Raw genomic sequence first — 23,998 nt, 5'->3', positions numbered from 1 at the left:
TAGAATATAAGATAGATAGAAAATTTCTATCAGAAAAATATCTGATAAGAGTAGGCTAGCTAACATGAAACAGCGAATACACAATTGAGCATAAGCATATCATATAACCTTATTTCATATATAAGCTTATGTCTATCATAAGCAAATATAGGGCCTATTTCTATTTTTTTTCTAATTACTTCATGATATTAGGATCATCTTGTGCGGTTAACAATAGAAGAGAACAGCTTAATCAATCGACATCATCATGGTTTTTACCTGGTTTGTGATGAATCTCGAATTCAAATTCAGATAATCGGAGAGCCCCATCTCGCTGATCGAGATGTAGGATCTTTCAAATTCAATAGCCACTTAATCTTTTATTAGGAGCATAATTTGTTATAACAATGAATTTACGACCAAAAGTAGCAACGAAACTGTTTGGTACTCCATACTAAAGAAAGTAGGCCTAACTCACATTCGGTTGCAGAATAATTGGTTTCCGCGTGATTTAGTTCAACTTGGGTTCTACTTGCTTGGGCAACCGCAAGTTCTCCCCATTTCTGTGGAAGTACGGTCCTCAAATACAATTGAGAGGCGTCCACACTCAGTATAAATAGTTTACTGAAATCTGGATATTTTTAAATTGGGCTCTTACATGAAGCAACTTTTAATGTTTGAAATGCGTGAGTTTGAGGTTCTTCCCATATAAACTTTGTATCCTTTTTAAACAATTCAACTGAAGATTAGTTCGCTGAATGGGCTGCTTCAGAGAAGTTATCTATGTGTCCTCAATAATATCACACTGGCCAAGTCATGGGCCAGGCTTCGGAAAGTATGGATTCAAGATGAATGGAGTTTATAATGGAAGGAATACACTTTTTGTAAATGTTCAAACAGCAGTCCAATTACCTTCGGTTAATAGAAACATCATGAAACGATGTCTCGAGATGGGAGAGCAGAGCGTGAGAGGATATGCAAAACGATGCGGTGGATAAGTTCACACAATAGCTGACAGAATAGGAATGATCAAATAATTCGAGTACGAGTTTAGAGGAAAACTGCAATCCACCTACGCGACTGTAATCCATTCTTTTTCTGGTGAGAGAGAAAGAGCAAGGGTGATTGAGTAAGTAAAACTTATGCCCCAACATCAGTACTCTCCTATTCACTACAAAGGGTTCAATATCAGTTGTATTTGTGTGTTTTGAATTCTTGTACACTTCTTTTTTAACTTTTCAGGATTGGGACTTATCCATTCTCCCAAAATTAAATGTCTAAGATATTCTACTTGAGATTCAGCAAAAAGGCATTTCCATTCCTGAATGGATAAATTTGCTAATTTTAGTTTCTGAAAGACTTGTCTTAATCGACATGCATGCTGTTCTATTGTTAGCCAAAAACAATTTCATCCAGGTAGACTTAGGATTCATCATCTTCCATACCTGCTAAAAGATTATCTGATAGTCACTGCATAGTTGCAGGTGCATTATGTAATCCAAAAGGTAGAACTTTAAAATGATAGTGTTCTCCAGTGGGTGATGTAATGACCCCAAAATGGGTCAGGCTTTGGAGGGTTTTGGGTTCGGAAATGTTTAGGTTTCTAGATCAGGATGATAGAAATGACATCATCCTCCTCTCTTCATAGCTGCCTAAATGATCTTGATTTGCAGGGGCTGGGGATTGGGCTGGGGTTGAGGATCGAGGTCTGCTACTTTCAGCTGTGCGGGATGAAGGCGGTGAATCAGTGTCAATATCTAGGATTGAGGGTCGAATGTTTGGGTGTGTTGGGGATGGAGGTTCATTGATGTTTATTTGAAATGTTCTAGGAGATGATGGTCGGGAGCTGTATGGTGAGGGTGGGGAATGTGAATGGAGTCTGGGATCTATTTCATTATAGGGGGGAAGGCGAGATGGGTGCTCCTGATTATCAGAACCATTGCCGCTCATGTCTGAAAACCTGAAAACAACATACACACCTTCATCACTATCAATGTCAAACATACTGTGGGGACAGCCTAATTCTATGGCAAAGACTTATTATACGATTTTAGGTTAGGATGGAATACAACCACCAACTCTATGTATCAGAACCCAATTCAGTATTCAACTTAAAACTTCCAATACTTGAAGCATGCAGTCTCTAACTCTATGTATCAGAACCTAATTCAGAATTAAACTCTCAACTCGCATCATACTCTATGTATCAGAACCTAATTCACAATTGAACTAAACATTTTCGAATTTAATTGACAGTCTCAAACCACCTACTTCAGAATTCAACTCAATTTTTTAAAAATTTAATTGTCAAATCAGGAATACAATATATATATATAGCCATAAAATGCACTGGTACTTACTCTTAGATGATGATAATAACGAAAGTAATCCAAAACAAATACAAAAATCACACACACACACATACTGACAGCACAACTGCACAAGACACAAGGAGTGGGACCCTTGCAGATAAACTCCTTTTATAGCAAATCCCCAGTTATTTATTTTTATTTATTCTCGATTATTTTTTATTTATTTTTCTTTTATTTTTTTTATTTTTTTTATTTCATTTTATTTTAATTTTTTTTTAGGTAAGGTTAGGTTAGGTTAGGTTTGGTCGTCTTGGGTGACTTTGAGGTTAGGTTTGGTCGATTTGGGTGACCTTGAGGCGGAGGAGGACTCTGGGACACTTGTGTAGATTTAAAATCTAGACTTTTATAAGTATTAAACTATCCTACATTTAATTCTTTAAATATCAACTATATTGACTTTATCAACCATATCTCAACAAAATCTTATTTTTCAGGGTTAGGACTTATCCCTTCTCCCAAAATTAGATGTCTAAGATATTCTACTTGAGATTCAACATAATGGCATTTCCATCCCTGTATGGATAAATTTGCTAATTTTAGTTCTTGAAAGACTTGTCTCAATCGACATCCATGCTGTTTATTATTCGAAAAAAACACTACACTACAAAGGATTCAATATCAGTTGTATTTGTATGTGTTTTGAAATCTTGTACACTTCTATCTTAACTTTTCAGGGATAGGACTTATCCCTTCTCCCAAAATTAGATGTCTAAGATATTCTACCTGAAATACAGCAAAAAGACATTTCCATCCATGAATTGTTAAATTTGCTAATTTTAGTTTTTGGATGACTTGTTTCAATCGACATGCATGCTGTTGTATTGTTCGCAAAAAAAAAAAAAAAAACTATGTTATACAGGTACACTAAGGATTCATCTTCGTCCATACCCACCAATAGATAATCCAATAGTCACTACATGGTTGCAGGTGCATTACATAATCCAAAAGGTAATGTTAGTGTACTCCAGTGTGTGATGTAATGACCCCGAAATGGGCCAGGCTCTGGAGGGTTGTTTTTGGGTTTGGAAATGTTTAGGTTTCTAGATCAGGATGGAGGACACAGTCCTTAGAAAGCGAAAGTCCTTTTACTACATTTAATCCTCAACATGATAAGCATCATCATCATAAGCAATATTGGTACCTTGAGACGAAGACGAGATGTAGACCAGGGTTTGGCCCAACAAGTAGAGCGAAGAGGTAGATCTGTGGAAAGCGTGTGTGTACTAGCCCAGTTACTACAAGAATGTCGCGAGATATGAATTAGATCAAAGAGAAAAACGTGAGATCCACCCACGTGACTTGACATCGCTCTCTCTCTCTCTCTCTCTGGAGAGAGGGGGTGAGCACGTATGAGGCATTACAGTATTATGGCTTTGAGTGAGCGACCTCGTAGCTCTATTACTTATTCATTGTTTAATGAATTGATTCATCAATTCATTTGATCTTCGGCAATGATTCAGAAATACAATCCAATTTTTTTTTAGAAATGTTTGAATTAATATGTCATGAATTAATTGTCATTATTTTTGTGATGGAAATCACCTTCATGGCAAATGTATCATTTACTCTCGTTGCCTGGCAACACTTAAAATAAAGTTTGCTATCTTGTGTTTGATCAGATGACTGGCCTCCTAGTGGAACAGCTAGCAGCCGCGGACTGCAAAACTCACAGGTGGCAGCCACCCGCAAGGTTTCCACGATGAACATCATTGTCCCCCAGGGCTCTCTATATTATGGAGCAGGAGGGTCATAGTCTAGCAGCAGGTCCTCGTTTATTCATAGCCTTTCCAAAACCATGATCTCAGCCCGGTCGAAAAGCCTATCAATAATCTCGATCACCCCCATAGAGTTTTGAGGAACTGCAGGATAGCAGGGGTCTCTGTCTCACCAATACTTCACATTCTACAAGGGCAACATAATATGAAACGTTAACTTTATTAACTGTAGGACTAGTTTTGAAAAATGTCGAGGTGAATCCTTCAAGTTTCAATGGAATCGGACCAATTCCCTAGAGCTGTGACATTCTCTATCTGAGCAAGAAAATCTCCTACAGAAACCCTAGATGGATCACCGTGCCATGGCTCAATCACATTGGCCAAGGCAAAGTCCTTTACAGTCATAGGTATACTAGGTGGTTCACATTGCCTTTTTATTTGTTCTACTGCGACTTTAGTCTGTTCTGATAACGGGTTTGTCCTCTGTGACGATTCTCCAGAGATAACCATTCTGAGGAAGGTTCAGTCCCAAATACACGATAACTATCTTCTACAATAGTATCCTTTGCTTCACTACGAGCAAATTTTGTCTTTTCCTTCTCCATGGACTTTATAAACCTTCTATAATCAATGAACATCCCTGTTGCATCTAATACGGGTTAACTACGTCATCTTCTGAAATCAAAGTACAAACGTATGATACATTGGGTCTTGAGTCCTGACTAATGACTTTTCCCTTTCCTATTACAGTGGTATTCGGTTCATTGGTGTATTAAAATTTTTATGTATCAAATATGAAGTCTTTTTTAGCGCTATTCAGAGTTTCAGATAGAATGTGTTCCTCTCCATTAACAGTATCTCCCTGAACAACTTGATAGTAATAGATGGTTGTTTGAATGTCTCTAGCAGCAAAAAAAAAAATATATATATATAAGTGTTATGATTTGTTCCACTAAGCGTCCTATGAATACAAATTATATTTGAACATATCTGAGACATCATTTTCAAATTTCTAATAATAAACTACATTGAATACTATTCATGCTCACAGCGGAAGTCAAAGAATCATTATAATTACAAAGTCAACAAATATAAATACAAGTACAACTACAAATACTAATACTCTATGAATGAGAGAATTAGAACAATACATAATTTAAATGTATCTCTTTTATTCATTTAATCCATTTTGCTTTTCAATGCAATCTTAATACTTTCATACTCTCAACCAACTGTAATTGGGATTTATACTTCAATATCGAAATTTCAAATAATATTTTAATCAATTGTACAATTGGACTGCATTGAAATATTTTTCCCAACATCCTGATTACTGCCAGCAATGTAGTGAGCCCTATATGGGCCACATCATCGAGAGACGTTTTCAGGTTACAGAATATTGGAATAGAAGGAATAAACACTTTTTGTAAATCAGAATTATTATTGAGTTCTTTCAGTTAACGATAACTCTAGTCATGGTTGTTCACTTGGCACCTCTATGGTCACTTCAAATGGGGCGGTTGCTGTCCCAAAGGCCGGGCGTCGGGGTGGAGAGTCGTGTGCTAGATGAATGTAAACACTATTTGATTCATAGTCAGAATGCCGCTAAGTGTGTAGATTCTCCCTTGAGAAAAACTTATCAAAACTCTCCACACCCACGAGAGACCCTGTCATGAAGGGTAAGAGACAACTCATGTTCTCTCTACATTCACTACGTTCCACTACAACCACCTCAACGTAATATGAACATCAATAGATAATGCACTTGGAACGTTCCAATCAAGATAAGAAATGAATTTATGTCAATTGGGAAAAAATTTAATTATAGGGAAATTGAATATTTCTTCAAAACTATTTTTTAACAGATTTCTGTTATCCATATACTCTTCCTCAAAAATATATTATATCATAATATCTTCATAAAATCTAATAGAAATACATTATATTATGAAAGACTAACCCCGTACTTTACTATAAATCCATCCCACTTAAACAGGGTATTAATAGTATGGAAGGAAAAACATAACAGGAATGAAATTCACATTTTACATTAAATCCAGAATAAATTCATTGAATTCAAATCCACTACAGAGCATCTAGTCATTGATTGAGACACATGATGTGGTCGCCTTTAGTCACCGCTGTAGATTAGGAATTTACGAATCCCGAAGTGGTCAACTAACGTATGGGATGTTTCATGGAAAGGTTGTCTTTATGATCGACTAATATCGCTTTTATAACCCAGGTAATGGTTGATGTTCGATTCATGTGAACGTTAGTGGTACCGGAAGTCGACAGTAACAATACAGATTTTACTAAAGGTACATAAAAGCCAAGTTCTGAACGTACTTCAGTATTCCTAAACCTTCTATTATCTGACTTGAATACAGTTCGGTATTGAACTAAATTAACCTTTGTATTGGCTAACTCGAATGTTGGTTGTTTGGGAATACGCTGATTCAAGCTGTATATCTAGTCGTTGAATTTCACTAATTTTGAATAGAAATATTCTGATAAAACAAATTTCTCGCAGTATCTCTGCACTTATGCAGAAGATATATTGTTCGTCTCCAAAGAGCATGTGGAATACTGTAAGCAACTGTTTGTTTCGTGGAGCAGCACTGGTAAGTCCAGAAGACACAATGTATTAATATTATATTATATTGAATTCTATAGAATGTATGAATGTATTCATGTAAACAATGTATTCATTCTCCTGCGCACATGCTAACATCACTGTGAGTCATTTTGACATATCGTTGTCAGTCAGAAGGGTTGTTACTATCGAGTGTGACATGTAATCTAAAATTTCTTGGATGTCAGAACACCTGCAGGGTACATCTTCCAAGCAATTAAATGGTTGGAGGAGACGTAGTTTCTTTTATACTCATACAATAGGTTAGATGATGACTTGGGTAAATAGTTTGTCTATGGGTGAATCTATATTCTATCATGACATCAATTGCAGCTAAGTATTCCTCTTCATTGTAGCCACTCTTCCCCATCATTATTATCAGATCTCTCATGTTGAAACGTTTGTTAACTGTTGTCATCAAATCTCGAGTTAGTGTGGGAAAGGCGTTATTAGTTGGGATTCGATATGGATGATATTTTATACAGGATGGTAGCTGATCAATGTCTACACCATAGTAAAGAGCTTCAACAGTTGCACACTGCGCCAATTTGTAGAGGCTGGGAGGGTCTGTCATCCTGTAAAAATTGAATTCAAATGTTATTTTATTGCACATATATAATACTGACTAGAATAGATAACCATCACTGTTGTTGATAGTGTGTCAAACCATCATACAGTTGGTTAGGGAGTAACATATTGGGAGCAATGGTTGGGGAATAGTTTGCAAATGGTACACCACTCCATTGCATGGCTGGTAGAAGTTCATCACCATACTTATCCCTTTAAGAGATCTCTTCTGGTGGTGGACAAGGAGTTTCCACACTTGTACCAGCTGCTTCATCCAACCAATCCTCTTCATCAATTTCATAATCTAAAATCTCCTCAGCAGGTGGGGGACTGCCTGCTTGCTGTTGTCTGGCTCTGAAGGCAACTCCCCACTCAGGGTTGTAAGGAGGAGGTAGATCATCCTCAGGTTCAACTGCATTGTAAACCTGAGGATCAACTATCTCCTCCTCATCCTCCCACAGCTCAATCCAGGCTAGGGGCTCCAATTCCTGTGGAGGGGTTGCTGGCGTTGGAGTCAGGTTTTGGCCAGAATTCTGCAATCCCCAGTTCCTAAGGTTCTCCTCTGAGTTTGCTAGCTCCCAGTTCTTGCTAGGCATGGGAGGCGTGGGAACTCTAGGGATCACCCAGTTCCTTGTGGAAGTTTGCATTCTTGGATCCTGCGGTGAGGCCAATTGGTGGGATGAAGGGCTACTGCCAAATTGAAGCTGTCTTGGCCTCAGCTGGTGGGATGATTGTTGGTGGCAATATGGCTGCTGTTGGTGGGGTGACTGTCGACGGTGGGGTGACTGGTGGCGGCGGTTGGATGACTGGTGGCAGTGGGGTGACTGGCGGCGGTTGGATGACTGGCGGCGGTGGGGTGACTGGTGGTGGCGGTTGGATGACTGGCAGCGGTGGGGTGACTGGTGGCAGCGGTTGGATGACTGGCGGCAGTGGGGTGACTGATGGCGGTGGAGTAACTGGTGGCAGCGGTTGGATGACTGGCGGTGGTGGGGTGACTGGTGGCAGCAGTTGGATGACTGGCGGCAGTGTGGTGACTGGTGGCAGTGGTTGGATGACTGGCAGCGGTGGGATGACTGGTGACAGTTGGATGACTGGTGTGGTGGGGTGACTGGCTGCGGCGAGATGAGGAGCTGGCTGGCAAATGAGTTGTCCCCTGGATTAATTGTAGTCCCTGCTGGATTGATTGAGCTCCCAGCAGGGTGAGGCAGTTCATTATGGCTGCAGCAGGCCCCATCATCACTGTGATGACTCCATTATACTGTGATGACTCCATTACTGTGATGACTTGCTCTCAGCCACCTTGAACAAAGCAATGATTGGTTAGGTTCTGAAATGGTATGATAGGTTGTGAGGTTCAACAAAGCAATGGATGGATAGGTTAAGGAATGGTTAGGATAGGTTAGGTTAGGTTCGGTTTGGTTAGGTTCGGTTGGAAAAGGTTAGGTTGGATTAGGCTTGGTTTGGTTAGGCTAGGCTAGGTTTGGTAGGAATAGGAAGCTAATAATGGGATTGCCTGATGTTAAGCCAGCCATCAATCCATGTGTGGCAATACCTGCATTTTCTTGCTCCTAGCATGCATATTTTGCATGCTAGGTGCATGCAGGGCAAGAGTAGACAGGAGTTATCCACTTCTCTGCATACAGAACATACACTCACGAGATGATGACGATGATCTGGCTCTTCATCACTGTAATCATTGTCATCAACTTGTAAGCTCATGTTCTGTATGTTGAGTCGTCTCCGGATGTGGACTTTGCTCCTTAGAAATGTCATCATCCTCCTCTCTTCATAGCTGCCTGAATGATCTTGATTGGCAGGGGCTGGGGATTGGGCTGGGGTTGAGGATCGAGGTCTGATACTTTCAGATGTGGGGGATGAAGGCAGTGAATCAGTGTCAATATCTAGGATTGAGGGTCGGATGTTTGGGTGTGTTGGGATGGAGGTTCATTGATGTTCATTTGAAATGTTCTAGGAGATGATGGTTGTGAGCTGTATGGTGGGGGTGGGGAATGTGAATGGGGTCTGGGATCTATTTCATCATAGGGGGGAAGGTGAGATGGGTGCTCCTGATTATCAGAACCATTGCCGCTCATGTCTGAAAACCTGAAAACAACATACACACCTTCATCACTATCAATGTCAAACATACTGTGGGGACAGCCTAATTCTATGGCAAAGACTTATTATACGTTTTTAGGTTAGGATGGAATACAACCACCAACTCTATGTATCAGAGCCTAATTCAGAATTCAACTCAAAACTTCCAATACTTAAAGCATGCAGTCTCTAACTCTATGTATCAGAACAATTCAGAATTAAACTCTCAACTTGCATCTTACTCTATGTATCAGAACCTAATCCAGAATTAAACTCTTAACTTGCATCATACTCTATGTATCAGAACCTAATTCACAATTAAACTGAACATTTTCGAATTTAATTGACAGTCTCAAACCACCTACTTCAGAATTCAACTCAATTTTTTTTTAATTCAATTGTCAAATCAGGAATACAATATATATATATATATAATATATATATATATATATATATAGCCATAAAATGCACTGGTACTTACTCTTAGATGATGATAATAACGAAAGTAATCCAAAACAAGTACAAAAATCACACACACACACACACACACACACGTACTGACAGCATGACTGCACAAGACACAATGTCCCACTTCTTGCAGATAAACTACTTTTATAGCAGATCCCCAGTTATTTATTTTTTATTTATTCTCGATTATCTTTTATTCATTTATTTATTTATTTTAATTTTTTTTTAATTTTTTTTTTTTAGGTTAGGTTAGGTTAGGTTTGGTCATCTTGGGTGACCTTGAGGTTAGGTTTGGTCGTCTTGGGTGACCTTGAGGTTAGGTTTGGTCGATTTGGGTGACCTTGAGGTGGAGGAGGACTCTGGGACACTTGTGTAGATTTAAAATCTAGACTTTTATAAGTATTAAACTATCCTACATTTAATTCTTTAAATATCAACTATATTGACTTTATCAACCATATCTCAACAAAATCTTATTTTTCAGGGTTAAGACTTATCCCTTCTCCCAAAATTAGATGTCTAAGATATTCTACTTGAGATTCAACATAACGGCATTTCCATCCCTGAATGGATAAATTTGCTAATTTTAGTTCTTGAAAGACTTGTCTCAATCGACATCCATGCTGTTCATTATTCGAAAAAAAACACTACACTACATAGGATTCAATATCAGTTGTATTTGTATGTGTTTTGAAATCTTGTACACTTCTATCTTAACTTTTCAGGGATAGGACTTATCCCTTCTCCCAAAATTAGATGTCTAAGATATTCTACCTGAAATACAGCAAAAAGACATTTCCATCCATGAATTGTTAAATTTGCTAATTTTAGTTTTTGGATGACTTGTTTCAATTGACATGCATGCTGTTGTATTGTTCGAAAAAAAAAAACAACTATGTTATACAGGTACACTAAGGATTCATCTCCGTCAATACCCACCAATAGATAATCCAATAGTCACTACATGGTTGCAGGTGCATTACATAATCCAAAAGGTAATGTTAGTGTACTCCAGTGTGTGATGTAATGACCCCGAAATGGGCCAGGCTCTGGAGGGTTGTTTTCGGGTTCGGAAATGTTTAGGTTTCTAGATCAAGATGGAGGACACAGTCCTTAGAAAGCGAAAGTCCTTTTACTACATTTAATCCTCAACATGATAAGCATCATCATCATAAGCAATATTGGTACCTTGAGACGAAGACGAGATGTAGACCAGGGTTTGGCCCAACAAGTAGAGCGAAGAGGTAGATCTGTGGAAAGCGTGTGTGTACTAGCCCAGTTACTACAAGAATGTCGCGAGATATGAATTAGATCAAAGAGAAAAACGTGAGATCCACCCACGTGACTTGACATCGCTCTCTCTCTCTCTCTCTGGAGAGAGGGGGTGAGCACGTATGAGGCATTACAGTATTATGGCTTTGAGTGAGCGACCTCGTAGCTCTATTACTTATTCATTGTTTAATGAATTGATTCATCAATTCATTTGATCTTCGGCAATGATTCAGAAATACAATCCAATTTTTTTTTAGAAATGTTTGAATTAATATGTCATGAATTAATTGTCATTATTTTTGTGATGGAAATCACCTTCATGGCAAATGTATCATTTACTCTCGTTGCCTGGCAACACTTAAAATAAAGTTTGCTATCTTGTGTTTGATCAGATGACTGGCCTCCTAGTGGAACAGCTAGCAGCCGCGGACTGCAAAACTCACAGGTGGCAGCCACCCGCAAGGTTTCCACGATGAACATCATTGTCCCCCAGGGCTCTCTATATTATGGAGCAGGAGGGTCATAGTCTAGCAGCAGGTCCTCGTTTATTCATAGCCTTTCCAAAACCATGATCTCAGCCCGGTCGAAAAGCCTATCAATAATCTCGATCACCCCCATAGAGTTTTGAGGAACTGCAGGATAGCAGGGGTCTCTGTCTCACCAATACTTCACATTCTACAAGGGCAACATAATATGAAACGTTAACTTTATTAACTGTAGGACTAGTTTTGAAAAATGTCGAGGTGAATCCTTCAAGTTTCAATGGAATCGGACCAATTCCCTAGAGCTGTGACATTCTCTATCTGAGCAAGAAAATCTCCTACAGAAACCCTAGATGGATCACCGTGCCATGGCTCAATCACATTGGCCAAGGCAAAGTCCTTTACAGTCATAGGTATACTAGGTGGTTCACATTGCCTTTTTATTTGTTCTACTGCGACTTTAGTCTGTTCTGATAACGGGTTTGTCCTCTGTGACGATTCTCCATAGATAACCATTCTGAGGAAGGTTCAGTCCCAAATACACGATAACTATCTTCTAAAATAGTATCCTTTGCTTCACTACGAGCAAATTTTGTCTTTTCCTTCTCCATGGACTTTATAAACCTTCTATAATCAATGAACATCCCTGTTGCATCTAATACGGGTTAACTACGTCATCTTCTGAAATCAAAGTACAAACGTATGATACATTGGGTCTTGAGTCCTGACTAATGACTTTTCCCTTTCCTATTACAGTGGTATTCGGTTCATTGGTGTATTAAAATTTTTATGTATCAAATATGAAGTCTTTTTTAGCGCTATTCAGAGTTTCAGATAGAATGTGTTCCTCTCCATTAACAGTATCTCCCTGAACAACTTGATAGTAATAGATGGTTGTTTGAATGTCTCTAGCAGCAAAAAAAAAATATATATATATATATAAGTGTTATGATTTGTTCCACTAAGCGTCCTATGAATACAAATTATATTTGAACATATCTGAGACATCATTTTCAAATTTCTAATAATAAACTACATTGAATACTATTCATGCTCACAGCGGAAGTCAAAGAATCATTATAATTACGAAGTCAACAAATATAAATACAAGTACAACTACAAATACGAATACTCTATGAATGAGAGAATTAGAACAATACATAATTTAAATGTATCTCTTTTATTCATTTAATCCATTTTGCTTTTCTATGCAATCTTAATACTTTCATACTCTCAACCAACTGTAATTGGGATTTATACTTCAATATCGAAATTTCAAATAATATTTTAATCAATTGTACAATTGTACTGCATTAAAATATTTTTTCCAACATCCTGATTACTGCCAGCAATGTAGTGAGCCCTATATGGGCCACATCATCGAGAGACGTTTTCAGGTTACGGAATATTGGAATAGAAGGAATAAACACTTTTTGTAAATCAGAATTATTATTGAGTTCTTTCAGTTAACGATAACTCTAGTCATGGTTGGCACCTCTATGGTCACTTCAAATGGGGCGGTTGCTGTCCCAAAGGCCGGGCGTCGGGGTGGAGAGTCGTGTGCTAGATGAATGTAAACACTATTTGATTCATAGTCAGAATGCCGCTAAGTGTGTAGATTCTCCCTTGAGAAAAACTTATCAAAACTCTCCACACCCACGAGAGACCCTGTCATGAAGGGAAAGAGACAACTCACGTTCTCTCTACATTCACTACGTTGTCTTTATGGTCGACTAATATCGCTTTTATAACTCGGGTAATGGTTGATGTTTGATTCATGTGAACGTTGGTGGTACCGGAAGTCGACGGTAACAACACAGATTTTACTGAAGGTACATAAAAGCCAAGTTCTGAACGTACTTCAGTATCCCTAAACCTTCTATTATCTGACTTGAATACAGTTCGGTATTAAACTAAATTAACCTTTGTATTGGCTAACTCGAATGTTGTTCGGGAATACGCTGATTCAAGCTGTATATCCAGTCGTTAAATTTCACTAATTTTGAATAGAAATATTCTGATAAAACAAATTTCTCGCAGTATCTCTGCACTTATGCAGAAGACATATTGTTCGTCTCCAAAGAGCATGTGGAATACTGTAAGCAACTGTTTGTTTCGTGGAGCAGCACTGGTAAGTCCAGAAGACACAATGTATTAATATTATATTGTATTGAATTCTATAGAATATATGAATGTATTCATGTAAACAATGTATTCATTCTCCTGCGCACATGCTAACATCACTGTGAGTCATTTTGACATATCGTTGTCAATCATAAGTCATAAGATGCAGCTAAATAGTCATATTGTACTCTCGTCACAATTTATTTGTTGTTTTTTGTGTCAAGGAAAGGTATGGGTTTGATAGAGTAAAGAGTGAAGTAACGGTTGTGAGGCTTGAGAGAGGGATGTCATGGAAGAGGTGAATTATTCAGGTAATGGTTGAGAGAGCATGTACGGTTACGAAATGATAATATTCATAAATTTGATCGATTTCTTTAGTTGTCAATAGCGACAACCTGGTTGTCGTTTTTCTAACAAAGGATAAAATGAATTTGCATTTTTATATTTGTTCCACTAGCATTCACACAATCATAATTTGGAGACTCTGCTAGAGTTCCCATCATACTTTGCCTCCTCATAAAGCAGGGTTGTGCACGCATTCTTGATGTCTCCGGTATTGCTGTGAGATGATGTACACAATGTTTTCCTCTAGGCTGCTCAGAAAGGTGTGGATATCCTTAGCAGGAGCATCCTTGTGGGCATTGTTGTAATATAGAGTTTGAAAGCATGATTCGAATGCCTTCTCTGAGAAGACAAACTCATCCTGAGCACTTGAGGTTTGCTGGCATCTGGCGGCTTTGTTCATCTGAAACATGCATTATAACTGTTATACCTCAAGCACATAATTTATATTTGAGTGAATCAAAAAGTAATGATTATATATTTGCATAATGGGTTCATGCAATTGTAGGCTATGATACATAGAAACATGACAGCAATTATGAATAGGTATAACTAGACAGCAGGTATAATTATGAAAGTTTGAAGTCTAACCTTAGTGCTATCTCTCACACTTACTCTATATGACTTCTATGTTGAGATTTGTGATTGAGGATAGGGATTAAGAATTGAGTTTTCAATTGTGGTTAGCATCCAACCAGGCTAAAACGTATCCTCCCCAGACTTTACTATATTGCTTCTCCAAAACGAAAATTTCTGCATGCAAGTTGCATGCACGTCAATAACAGCCGGCACTGAACTTTGTATTGGCAATCCCGGCATCTCTCTTTCTTCCACATCCACATATCTCCTTTCAGCATGCCGTGGTTGCCAATCCAACTCTAATTTTGAATAGATTAGCATACTTCTTTCTTCGCCTAAGGTGCATCTTACATCCAGCAAGGGGGGTGTTGAGGGCAGGGGTTCCTGGTCAGATTCTTCTAGTGATGAGGAAGAGGAGGAAGTCAGAAGGGAGACGTACATTGTGAGGAGCTGGCATAAAGAAGGCTGGTAGGATTTGAAAACTCACCAGTTTTCCAAAGATTTCCATTAGTGGCCTAGGAAAAGACCATTAATTCCGATTTCAACAGATTATTTTATAAAAATGTAGTCACTGCTATAGACTGGGGTTCTGATTGCGTGGACAAAATTATATTTCAAATCAAAATAATATATTTGTCATTCATAAAGATAACAATAATAAATGAAACAAATACTTCATATCTATACAGAATAAAAATGAAATTCAAACTTAATTTTTCAATTGGCCTTGCCATTTTATGAAGATACTCGTAGTATGCAGTCATTTGTCCTGAACGAGTTCCTATTCTCATGAAACATAACTTACAAACATCAGAGCTTGGATCAATAATTGGTCAACTTGACATGAGTGCAGCAACTGAGTCAAACGGTATCTTCGTGCACTCAATTTCTTCAAAAATTCGTTGAATCCAATGCCACTAAAGAGCTGAGTGATTGATTGAGCCACCTGACATTATGGTTGCCTAAAGTCGCTGCTGTTGATTACGAATTCCCAAGTCAACAAATACAAATGAAAATACAACTACTAATTCCTACAAAAATACTCTATGAATAAGACATTTTCTTCTCAATACAATTTACTTCATTTTGCTTCTCAACGAAATTCTACTGTCAATCAACTGCAATTTGAATCTACTCAAATGATTTCTCAAATTTCTACTTCAATTTAATACAGTATTCCAATCAATCACACATATATATGAGATGATTAATAATTACATGATATTGAATGAGATATGCAGGTACATGTTTTACGATTTGTGTCACTGAGAGCATAAATATAAATACTTAACCGGGTATCCCATTCCGAGGATCTTAGACGCCATCCCAGATCATACTAATAAAATCAAATTATAATACTAATGAAGGTAGTCGATTAAATCAATATCATGGAGAAAAATTATACGAAATATAAAATAAATTATATAGAATATTCAAGAAAAATAGATATTCAGGTCCACTAGAAGCGATAGAATTTACTTTACTCAATGCTATTCAAACTCTAGTCAAAGATTTCTTTAGATTTTACTTTCCTCCACTTCTTCACTTTACACTACTTTTTACTTCTTCACTTTACTCTTATGAAATCTTCAATAAATAAATCACAAATGAAATGAATTCAATATTTCAATTATCTTAGCTAATTTTCCAATCATCCATGACGCTACGACCAATGTAACGGGAGGAGGTTGGGTTCGGATGTTTAGGAGAAACATACATTCCGTGAGATCAATAATATTGTTCATTTATTTACCTGACACATGCTGTTAAGTCATGATGAGACGACCAAGGGACCCAAAGTCGACAATCGGCGATGAACGACTTCAATGATGAGCAATTCGGCGAGGAACTTTCGAGTAGTCGACAATTCTGCGATGAACGTAATCAGAAAATAGGAAAACTATGAGTGGAGAAGAGTGTACAATGAGGTGGACGAGACGGAAGATTAGTCTACTGTTGAACAGTCCGACAAAAAAATCAACGAATTTACTTCTCTGAGGGAAGTGTTTCACCTTCGAACGCTGATAGATATTCTCTCCAAAAGAAGAGGTTGAGAGAGAACTCACACAACTCTGCACTACTCTCAACCAGCTGCTCCCTCATGTAAGTAAAACTTCACATAGACATCTTTCCTATTAATAGAATAAAGAGTTAAAATTTATATGTACGGGATAGTAAATATATGTTGACGCATGATAATTTCTGCATTACCAAACTGATTAACTTGAAATTTCGCATGAAGATTCCGAATTTGACCGAGGATGGTTATAGGCTTATTCTAATTCGTAATTATCAATTAATAATAATTTATTAGTAGAGATTCATACAATTTTCAAGTCTAATTTCATGTGATGATAGAAGCCCAATCAAAAGTCTCTTTATAAACTGGATCTCTTGATCTTGGGTTAGTGAGCAGGACTTGTGAGTGAATGTTTGTGATTTCGAGTAAAACTACAGTCATTTTTGTGAGAGTTTTCAACTTCAGTGAAGATTATTCATCCTCGTAATTTTGACGAAAAAGAAATATATATTTTTCAATTAATTTTCTATTGGTAAATTCATTAGTATTCTACTTTTAATTTTTATTATGGAGCTATAAAACTATAATTCAAACTAATTGTGTTTTTCACAAACCCTTGAGGAGCGCAGGTTACACCTGCTTGTCTCTCATATAACTCTAGTTTGCAGGCTGCACGTAATAGCTTCTACTAGTTGTTGCGGGAACACGAAATTGGAAATGCCATGTACATTTGAGTTCCGGACAATATTCCATTTCAGGGTTCCGCGACAGCTAGTGGAAGGTGTTATTGTCCCTGTGTGCAGGCTGCTTCACTCACTCCTCTACCCATCAAAATAATGTGAAACCAGTTCAGGCACAGCCCCCTAGCCTTTGGCGTCACACTTTATTGGTTGACTTCAACTTCAAATTTGATGGATTGTTGAGAAAATTTGCTAACAAAAATCTCAGAGACTCAGCTTCTATCTTTTAGTAGATATATTATGGACTCTGAAAAACTTTAAATGAGAATTATGCATTACAGGTTGTGCTTTCTGTGATGTGATATTTTTCCATAATGGAAACATAAATAGAAATTGTCAACCACATTTCTTATTACCATACATAATATTCATAACAGAACCTGGCGCACGTCTCATAATGTATAAGGCAAGCGCAGCGGATCTACAGAAAAGTATCATAATATAATTATTTTAATTCTTGAAACGTCCTCAATTTCGGCGGCCATGCGTAAATCCAATCGGGAAACCACATGATGAAATTTGGTAATCTCGTTTGACAGGGTGAACTGGGATTCAGCCTGAAAAAGGGACCAGCCTCATGAACGAGGTCTCATAATTCACATGGGTGGTAATCAGCAGATGACTCGCCACACCTAATTGGTCCCACCCGAAGACATGATAACGCGTCGAATGCCTTTATTAAATCCAAATATCACTTGAAGTTCGATACAAGGTATTCAAGAAGAGAACGCCCTCAAAACTATATTTTTCTGATAAAAATTCTAAATTTGGGTACTAACTAAGCATTCGATTCAGAGATATTTATAATATGCTCATTTAGGAAGTAGGAAGTAATTTAGGAAAAAGACCTATTGTTGTGGTTCTAGACCCAAATGATTAAGAATTTATGATTTATCAACAGCATTCCTTTCAAATCAAAATAAATAATTTTGTTTTGAAACACAAAACTACTATTGAAATCACCAAAAAATGTGTTTGGGAAATACTACCAATAATATTATGTACAACAGCCTAGGAGAATACTCGGTCTCTTTAACGGTCAAGACAAATATTAATTAATTTTTGGAAGTTTGTCAATGCTTGGCCAAACAAATCCGTTGCTGACTTTTTTTAGTGAAGCATTGGGGCCGGGATGCTCAGATTCTGGAGGCTGTCAAAGACTTGCCTAAAAGGTTGTGTAAGAAACGGTCAAGGTTTCCCCGTAGATACATTACAGAGCACAGTAAGTGGTGGTCCAGGAATGGGTACACGTTCCAGTGAAAGAGAATATCTCTCTTGTGTTATTATCTTGTGAAGTTCTTCATAATTTTTTTAAGATTTAACCAATAGATCGAGTATTGTATTAACAGCTTCAATACGTAAGAGTGTATCAGCAACAATGTTTTGGGTACCTTTGACATATCGTATATCCGTTGAAAACCCCGAGGTGAATGATAATTGGTTGAGTTGAATAGGTCATAGTTCTTCACAATTCTGTTCAAAAGCATAGACTGAAGGCTCGTGGTCTGTGTAGATAGTGAAGGGACCTCTCCTTGTAAGAGTTGGCGAATATGCTGCATCGTTAAATAAACCAAGTAGCTCGCGATAGTATACTGGCCAGCAACTTTCTTCCAAAGATTTTTTTTTTAAAGAAAGCAAGAGGTTTCCATAAGCCTTGAACCAGTTGTTGTAAGCATGCTTAAACTGAATAGTTAGAAGCATTAGTAAATAAACCAAGTGGTGAGCTAATATGAATGGACAAGTAGAGAATCTGAAGAAATACAGGTTGTTGCAGGTTTTGAACGCTTCTTCGAGTTCAGGAGTCCAACCAATCGGTTGAAAGCCTTTTAAAGGTGATTTACTGATTGCTCTATATAGGGGAGCTTCATACTCAGAAGCGTGTGGTATGAATCTCTGATAGAAATTGAGTATAAACCAAGAAAACGGCGGAGTCTTTGAGCTGTTTTTGGTAGGATATTCTTGAATTACTTTTACACGGTCTTCAAGTACTCGAATACCGGCAGCAGATAATATATCCAATATCCGGTATATCCAATCCGGTTTTTGCGTTTTCCATTTTTTTCGAGAACAAGTTAATAAAAAAAAAAATGAAATCTGTTACAGAGGGACAGCTAGATTTTAGAAACGTTGTTTAGAGAGGGCTTCAGGAGTCTGCTAAAGGGTTTTATGGAAAACTCCCACCACCCCACACTACTCCCAACCAGCCTCACCCTCATGTAAGTAAAACTCTACAACTCATCACCTACTCTCATTATAATTCTCGTTCTTGCTCCGTCACAAACAAACTGATACTGATTTCATGTGAAGCCAACCAAGGCACAGCCCTGGTGGTGCTCAAACAACTTCAACCAAAATTTAATGAATACCCAGTTGGAGAATTTCCCAACTGAAAAATCTCAGAGATTCTGGCCTTCTAGACCACAAACACAAGAAATTTAAATAAAATTATCAAGAATCTACTTATTTAGATAAAATTGATGCTTTGAAGATGCCTTTTGAATCTACTCGTTCCTTCCCATCTTATGAATATTAGATAGACCTATTAACTTTAACTTTAAAATAATGAAAAAGTGATTGAATTTGTAGGCTTGCAACTTCCTATTTTATTATGGATTTCAGTTCAGAATGATTCGCACTTCGCAGCTCATTCAATTTGTCGTTATAACAGCAAGCTATGAACTTCGTGATGTTCCAAAATCTCTTCAATATAAGCCTGTTTTACGTGTTTCATCTCCAAATTTTATTGCTGAGTTTCTGCCTCAATCAATATTTCGATAGTCATACTGTATCCAGACTATATCATGTACGCTCTTTTCTCCTATTACTACTAAAATCTGCCCAACACCTTTCTCATTAGTACTAAGACCCTCTACTATTATTTTTCAGGGGATGACAGTGACCAGTTCCTGACACCATACCTGACTAGACTTTGCTGACATAATACGTAAGAGATGCTGACATCATACCTGGATGTAACGGCTACTGGACAACACTCACCTTGATTAGCGACAACATCTTCATTGTGCCAACTGTGATATCAATAGGCTACTATGAATCTGTGATATCAACTGTGATTCTATGATATAAACTGTGATTAATATGATATCACTGATATCATACCTAGCTGTAACGGTTACTGAAAAATACTTCACATTGATCAGCGGTTACCTGTGTTAGGGCCAACTCTTCACTGTGTGTTTCTCTAGTCTTGTGTTATGTACGTCACCAACTAAAAATTGTGCATTTAATAATATGTGTGCCGCAAACTCGAATCTTGTGCAAAATTCTGCAACTGTTCAAATAAATAGTAACTTGCAACTTTATCTTTACAAAGTTGCATAATTATCATAAGAATGTTATTAAACTCTTGTGACACACTCTTGACTGCTCTATGCCCAATAGGAAAAGAAAAGTTGAAGTGCATTACATAACAGAGTAATGCAATTGATTGCTGAATAATACGTAATTTGAGCGGGTTTCTCTATAAATGAAAGTTTATACCTCTTCCTTATCTATATCAATAAACTCTGCCGCTCTGGCATTAACAGTAGCTCTGGCATTCCTGATGATGTCGATCATGCTGATTTTCACATGTCCAGACAGTCTACCCTTTCCGTTTGTTCGCTGCTTCTTGGATGCTGTATTCCAAGGATGAATGTTAATTCACTCAATCAGAGAGGCAATTTTTCACGATTCAACTAAATGAAGGTAGTGCCAATAAGTGGTTTAAGGAACCGTAATCTTCAGCTGCTAGCGATGCCTGGTCTGGGTTCGAATTCCGCCCACAGGCATGGATGTTTGTTCTTCTCATATCATCACTCACGCACAAGAAACATGCTCATGTGGGCATCATCTGCAAGAGAGTGTAGCCTATAGGACTACTTAGTGCAAATTCTCAACGTTGGTTTATGAATCCTACATACAGTGAATACTGTATAATACTGGGCTATAACGAATTCAAATAGTGAAATCAAATTGGCTCATTAGAAGTATTTATATTGGACTTTGATTTAGTTTTGTATTGATTGATGATTTCAATCTTGTATGCTTCAATGATTATTTGCTCCTCAGATATGAGACATTTTACTGTAAAAAAACAATTCATTACTGTACTTTGCTGCGTCATGATTTTTTATCATTTCTATACTCAACAAGTATTTCATCATTGATTCCGTTACTTAATGATAATGCCTCTGTACTCACTTTCAGTTCTGGATAAAGGTGAACAAAATCAAGATATCAAGTAAAAATCAAGACATCAATGTGAAAAATTTAGGAATAAAGAATGAATACGTATCGTACAGGTACCTTACTTTATACGTTGACAAAAGCAAAATCAAAACATAATCATAATCACATTAATCACTTATTACCTACATCATACCATAATCATAGCATTTCAGCTCATTTATAAATGTGTATTTGTATTTTATTTAATTTCCGTTATTGATTGTAATGTATCTGTATTGAATACAAGTACAATGTATCTGTACATGTATAATAAATATAGTGTTTCTTTATTTGTATTTGTTGCATTGCTTTGTTTCTTTCTTCTGTCATGGTGATCACCACATCTTTCCTGCTGTTGCTCTACTTAATCTTATTCAACTAATTATGTACTAGAAATATTATTTCATATTTTTTCAATTTGTTTTATTGAGTGCTGATATGCAATGATAATCATTTGATATTGTTTGATAATTTGATTTTATTTGCGATTAATAAGATATTATAATGTTTTGATTTTGTCAAAGTATAAAGTAGGCCTATAAATATTAACTCTATATCTAAATTTTTCACATTGATGATGTATTTAGATTTCCATCTTTTCAATTGTTCACGATTTTGTAATGTTGTCAAAAATTCATGATAAGTTGAACTTTTGTGACATTTTCACTTGGCAGAGAAAAGATAGAATAGGGGTACCATGGTGAAACAAGCATTATATTTAATATGTCTGAGGGATTTTCTGAATATGGTTAACTACTAAAGTTCATAGAATGTATAGGAATTTAATTTGTTGATTTCCTATGTTGAAATTGATTAAATGAAATTAGATGAATGCTTGAATGTTTTTAATGTGGTGATGACAAATTTTGAACTGTTTTCAGTAAAAGTATTCAAATGAACTGTTACAAGTGATAAACAAACTATACCAGTTGAAAGCATCACATGTGGCAAATCAGATGATTCGCCACAAATCTAATACTGATTCATCGTGTTGTACTCCTAATATTATGTTGAATATAGTCCTCAATTTTATTTCATATAATTATTGCAATATTGTCCGTTGCTTTTATTTCTATTTATCTGTTTTTTCAACTAAGGGTGTTTTGTACTAAACGGTATTGGGATCGACCTATCACATACAAACAAATAATAAAATATAAGATATTCTATTCAATGAAATTTTTGAATTCTTTCAATTTTTCCCAATTGTTGGGAACATTCTTCTTGGAATGAGGGAGGAATGCAGTGATAAACAAAATATTTCGCAAAATATGGAACCGATTATTTATCAATTTAGAAATTTCAAATCCCGTCGGATTTTCAACTACAATATTCACTACACCTTAACACAAATTCCAAATGTCTGTGGATGTGTGCTCCTATGATATGAAAGATTCTATAATTTATTGACTCAATGGCTCAACTTGGCAAATCACTTGAGGGTTCATACCATTTACTATAATCCTTACACTGCAAGATCATTTTTCTCATAGTCTGTCTCCATCAGAGCAGCCAGTAGTTTTTCAACTACTACTCAACACACAAACTACCACAAAACTACCAAGGTCGCCCTTGATACCGAATTCACCGTATCAATTCGAATGTTTCAATTTATTTGCCATAAAATTAGAGAATTTCTGTTCTATGTAATGTTTACCATTCTTTAGTGTCTCTCATAATACAAACTAACTATACAATTTAAATCCATGTTCCTACACGTAGATGAAATGGAATTCAAGCATTATTTGCTTCTAATCATAGTTATAGTCACAGTGATTCTGAATGATTTTTTTCCAGTTTCTCTAACATTTTATAATGCATAAACAAGGGAAACACTATCTATTTGAATGATACAATGTATCATAAATGTCATTTGAATGTTTTCAAATTAAAATTGTATTAATGGTTTGAGAGAAATCTACTCTATTCTATAAATGAGTTCTCATCTGAAGCCTGTGATATTTATGTATAAATTGTGTTATTACTATATTTATGTATGAACTGTGTTATTACTATATTTATGTATGAACTGTGTTATTACTATATTTATGTATGAACTGTGTTATTACTGTGATGTATTTTGTATAATTTTACCTAGATATGTTCTGTGATTGTCATTGTGATTGTCATTTTTGACGAAACTATATAGGCTTAAACTCTCTAGTGAATGAAACACATTATATTATTATCAAGACTGAGATGAAAATGATAAACTATCATGTTTTTTTATTGAATTGAATCTTGTATTATTGAAGTAAAATATTTTATAAAATTTTTGATTGTGTACTAATTGCTATTATAATTATTGGAATTTGTAATCTAAATTTATTATATTGATTTGGAGCAAGGAATTTGAGAATTATTGGAATCTTGTTC

At 36.6% G+C, this 23,998-nt stretch overlaps 1 protein-coding gene and 1 long non-coding RNA gene across 4 annotated transcripts in view; both read left to right on the top strand.

Moving 5' to 3' along the window:
* LOC111059974 overlaps window positions 1-23,897 on the top strand; it is a 70,286-nt gene extending 46,389 nt beyond the window's left edge. Inside the window, exons 2-4 of one of the 3 annotated variants that reach the window (XR_005573196.1) lie at window positions 16,339-16,735; window positions 19,496-19,608; window positions 20,279-23,897. This is a non-coding gene — a long non-coding RNA (uncharacterized LOC111059974). Of the gene's footprint in view, window positions 1-13,094; window positions 16,736-19,495; window positions 19,609-20,278 lie in introns of those variants that run through there. The other 2 variants (XR_005573197.1, XR_002606660.2) reach the window with 2 other exon arrangements.
* On the top strand, window positions 5,409-9,721 carry LOC111059975 (glycine-rich protein 23-like). Its single transcript, XM_039442553.1, has 2 exons — window positions 5,409-8,620; window positions 8,742-9,721. The coding sequence occupies exon 1, from the start codon at window positions 7,948-7,950 to the stop codon at window positions 8,374-8,376; it is 429 nt and encodes a 142-aa protein (XP_039298487.1). The 5' UTR covers window positions 5,409-7,947; the 3' UTR covers window positions 8,377-8,620; window positions 8,742-9,721.
* Window positions 23,898-23,998: the final 101 nt, after the last annotated feature.

Source organism: Nilaparvata lugens, chromosome X, assembly GCF_014356525.2.
Source record: "Nilaparvata lugens isolate BPH chromosome X, ASM1435652v1, whole genome shotgun sequence".
Taxonomy (NCBI): Eukaryota; Metazoa; Arthropoda; class Insecta; order Hemiptera; family Delphacidae; genus Nilaparvata; species Nilaparvata lugens.
The sequence above is the reverse complement of the archived record's forward strand: the minus strand, read 5'-3'. Positions and strand labels throughout refer to the sequence as shown.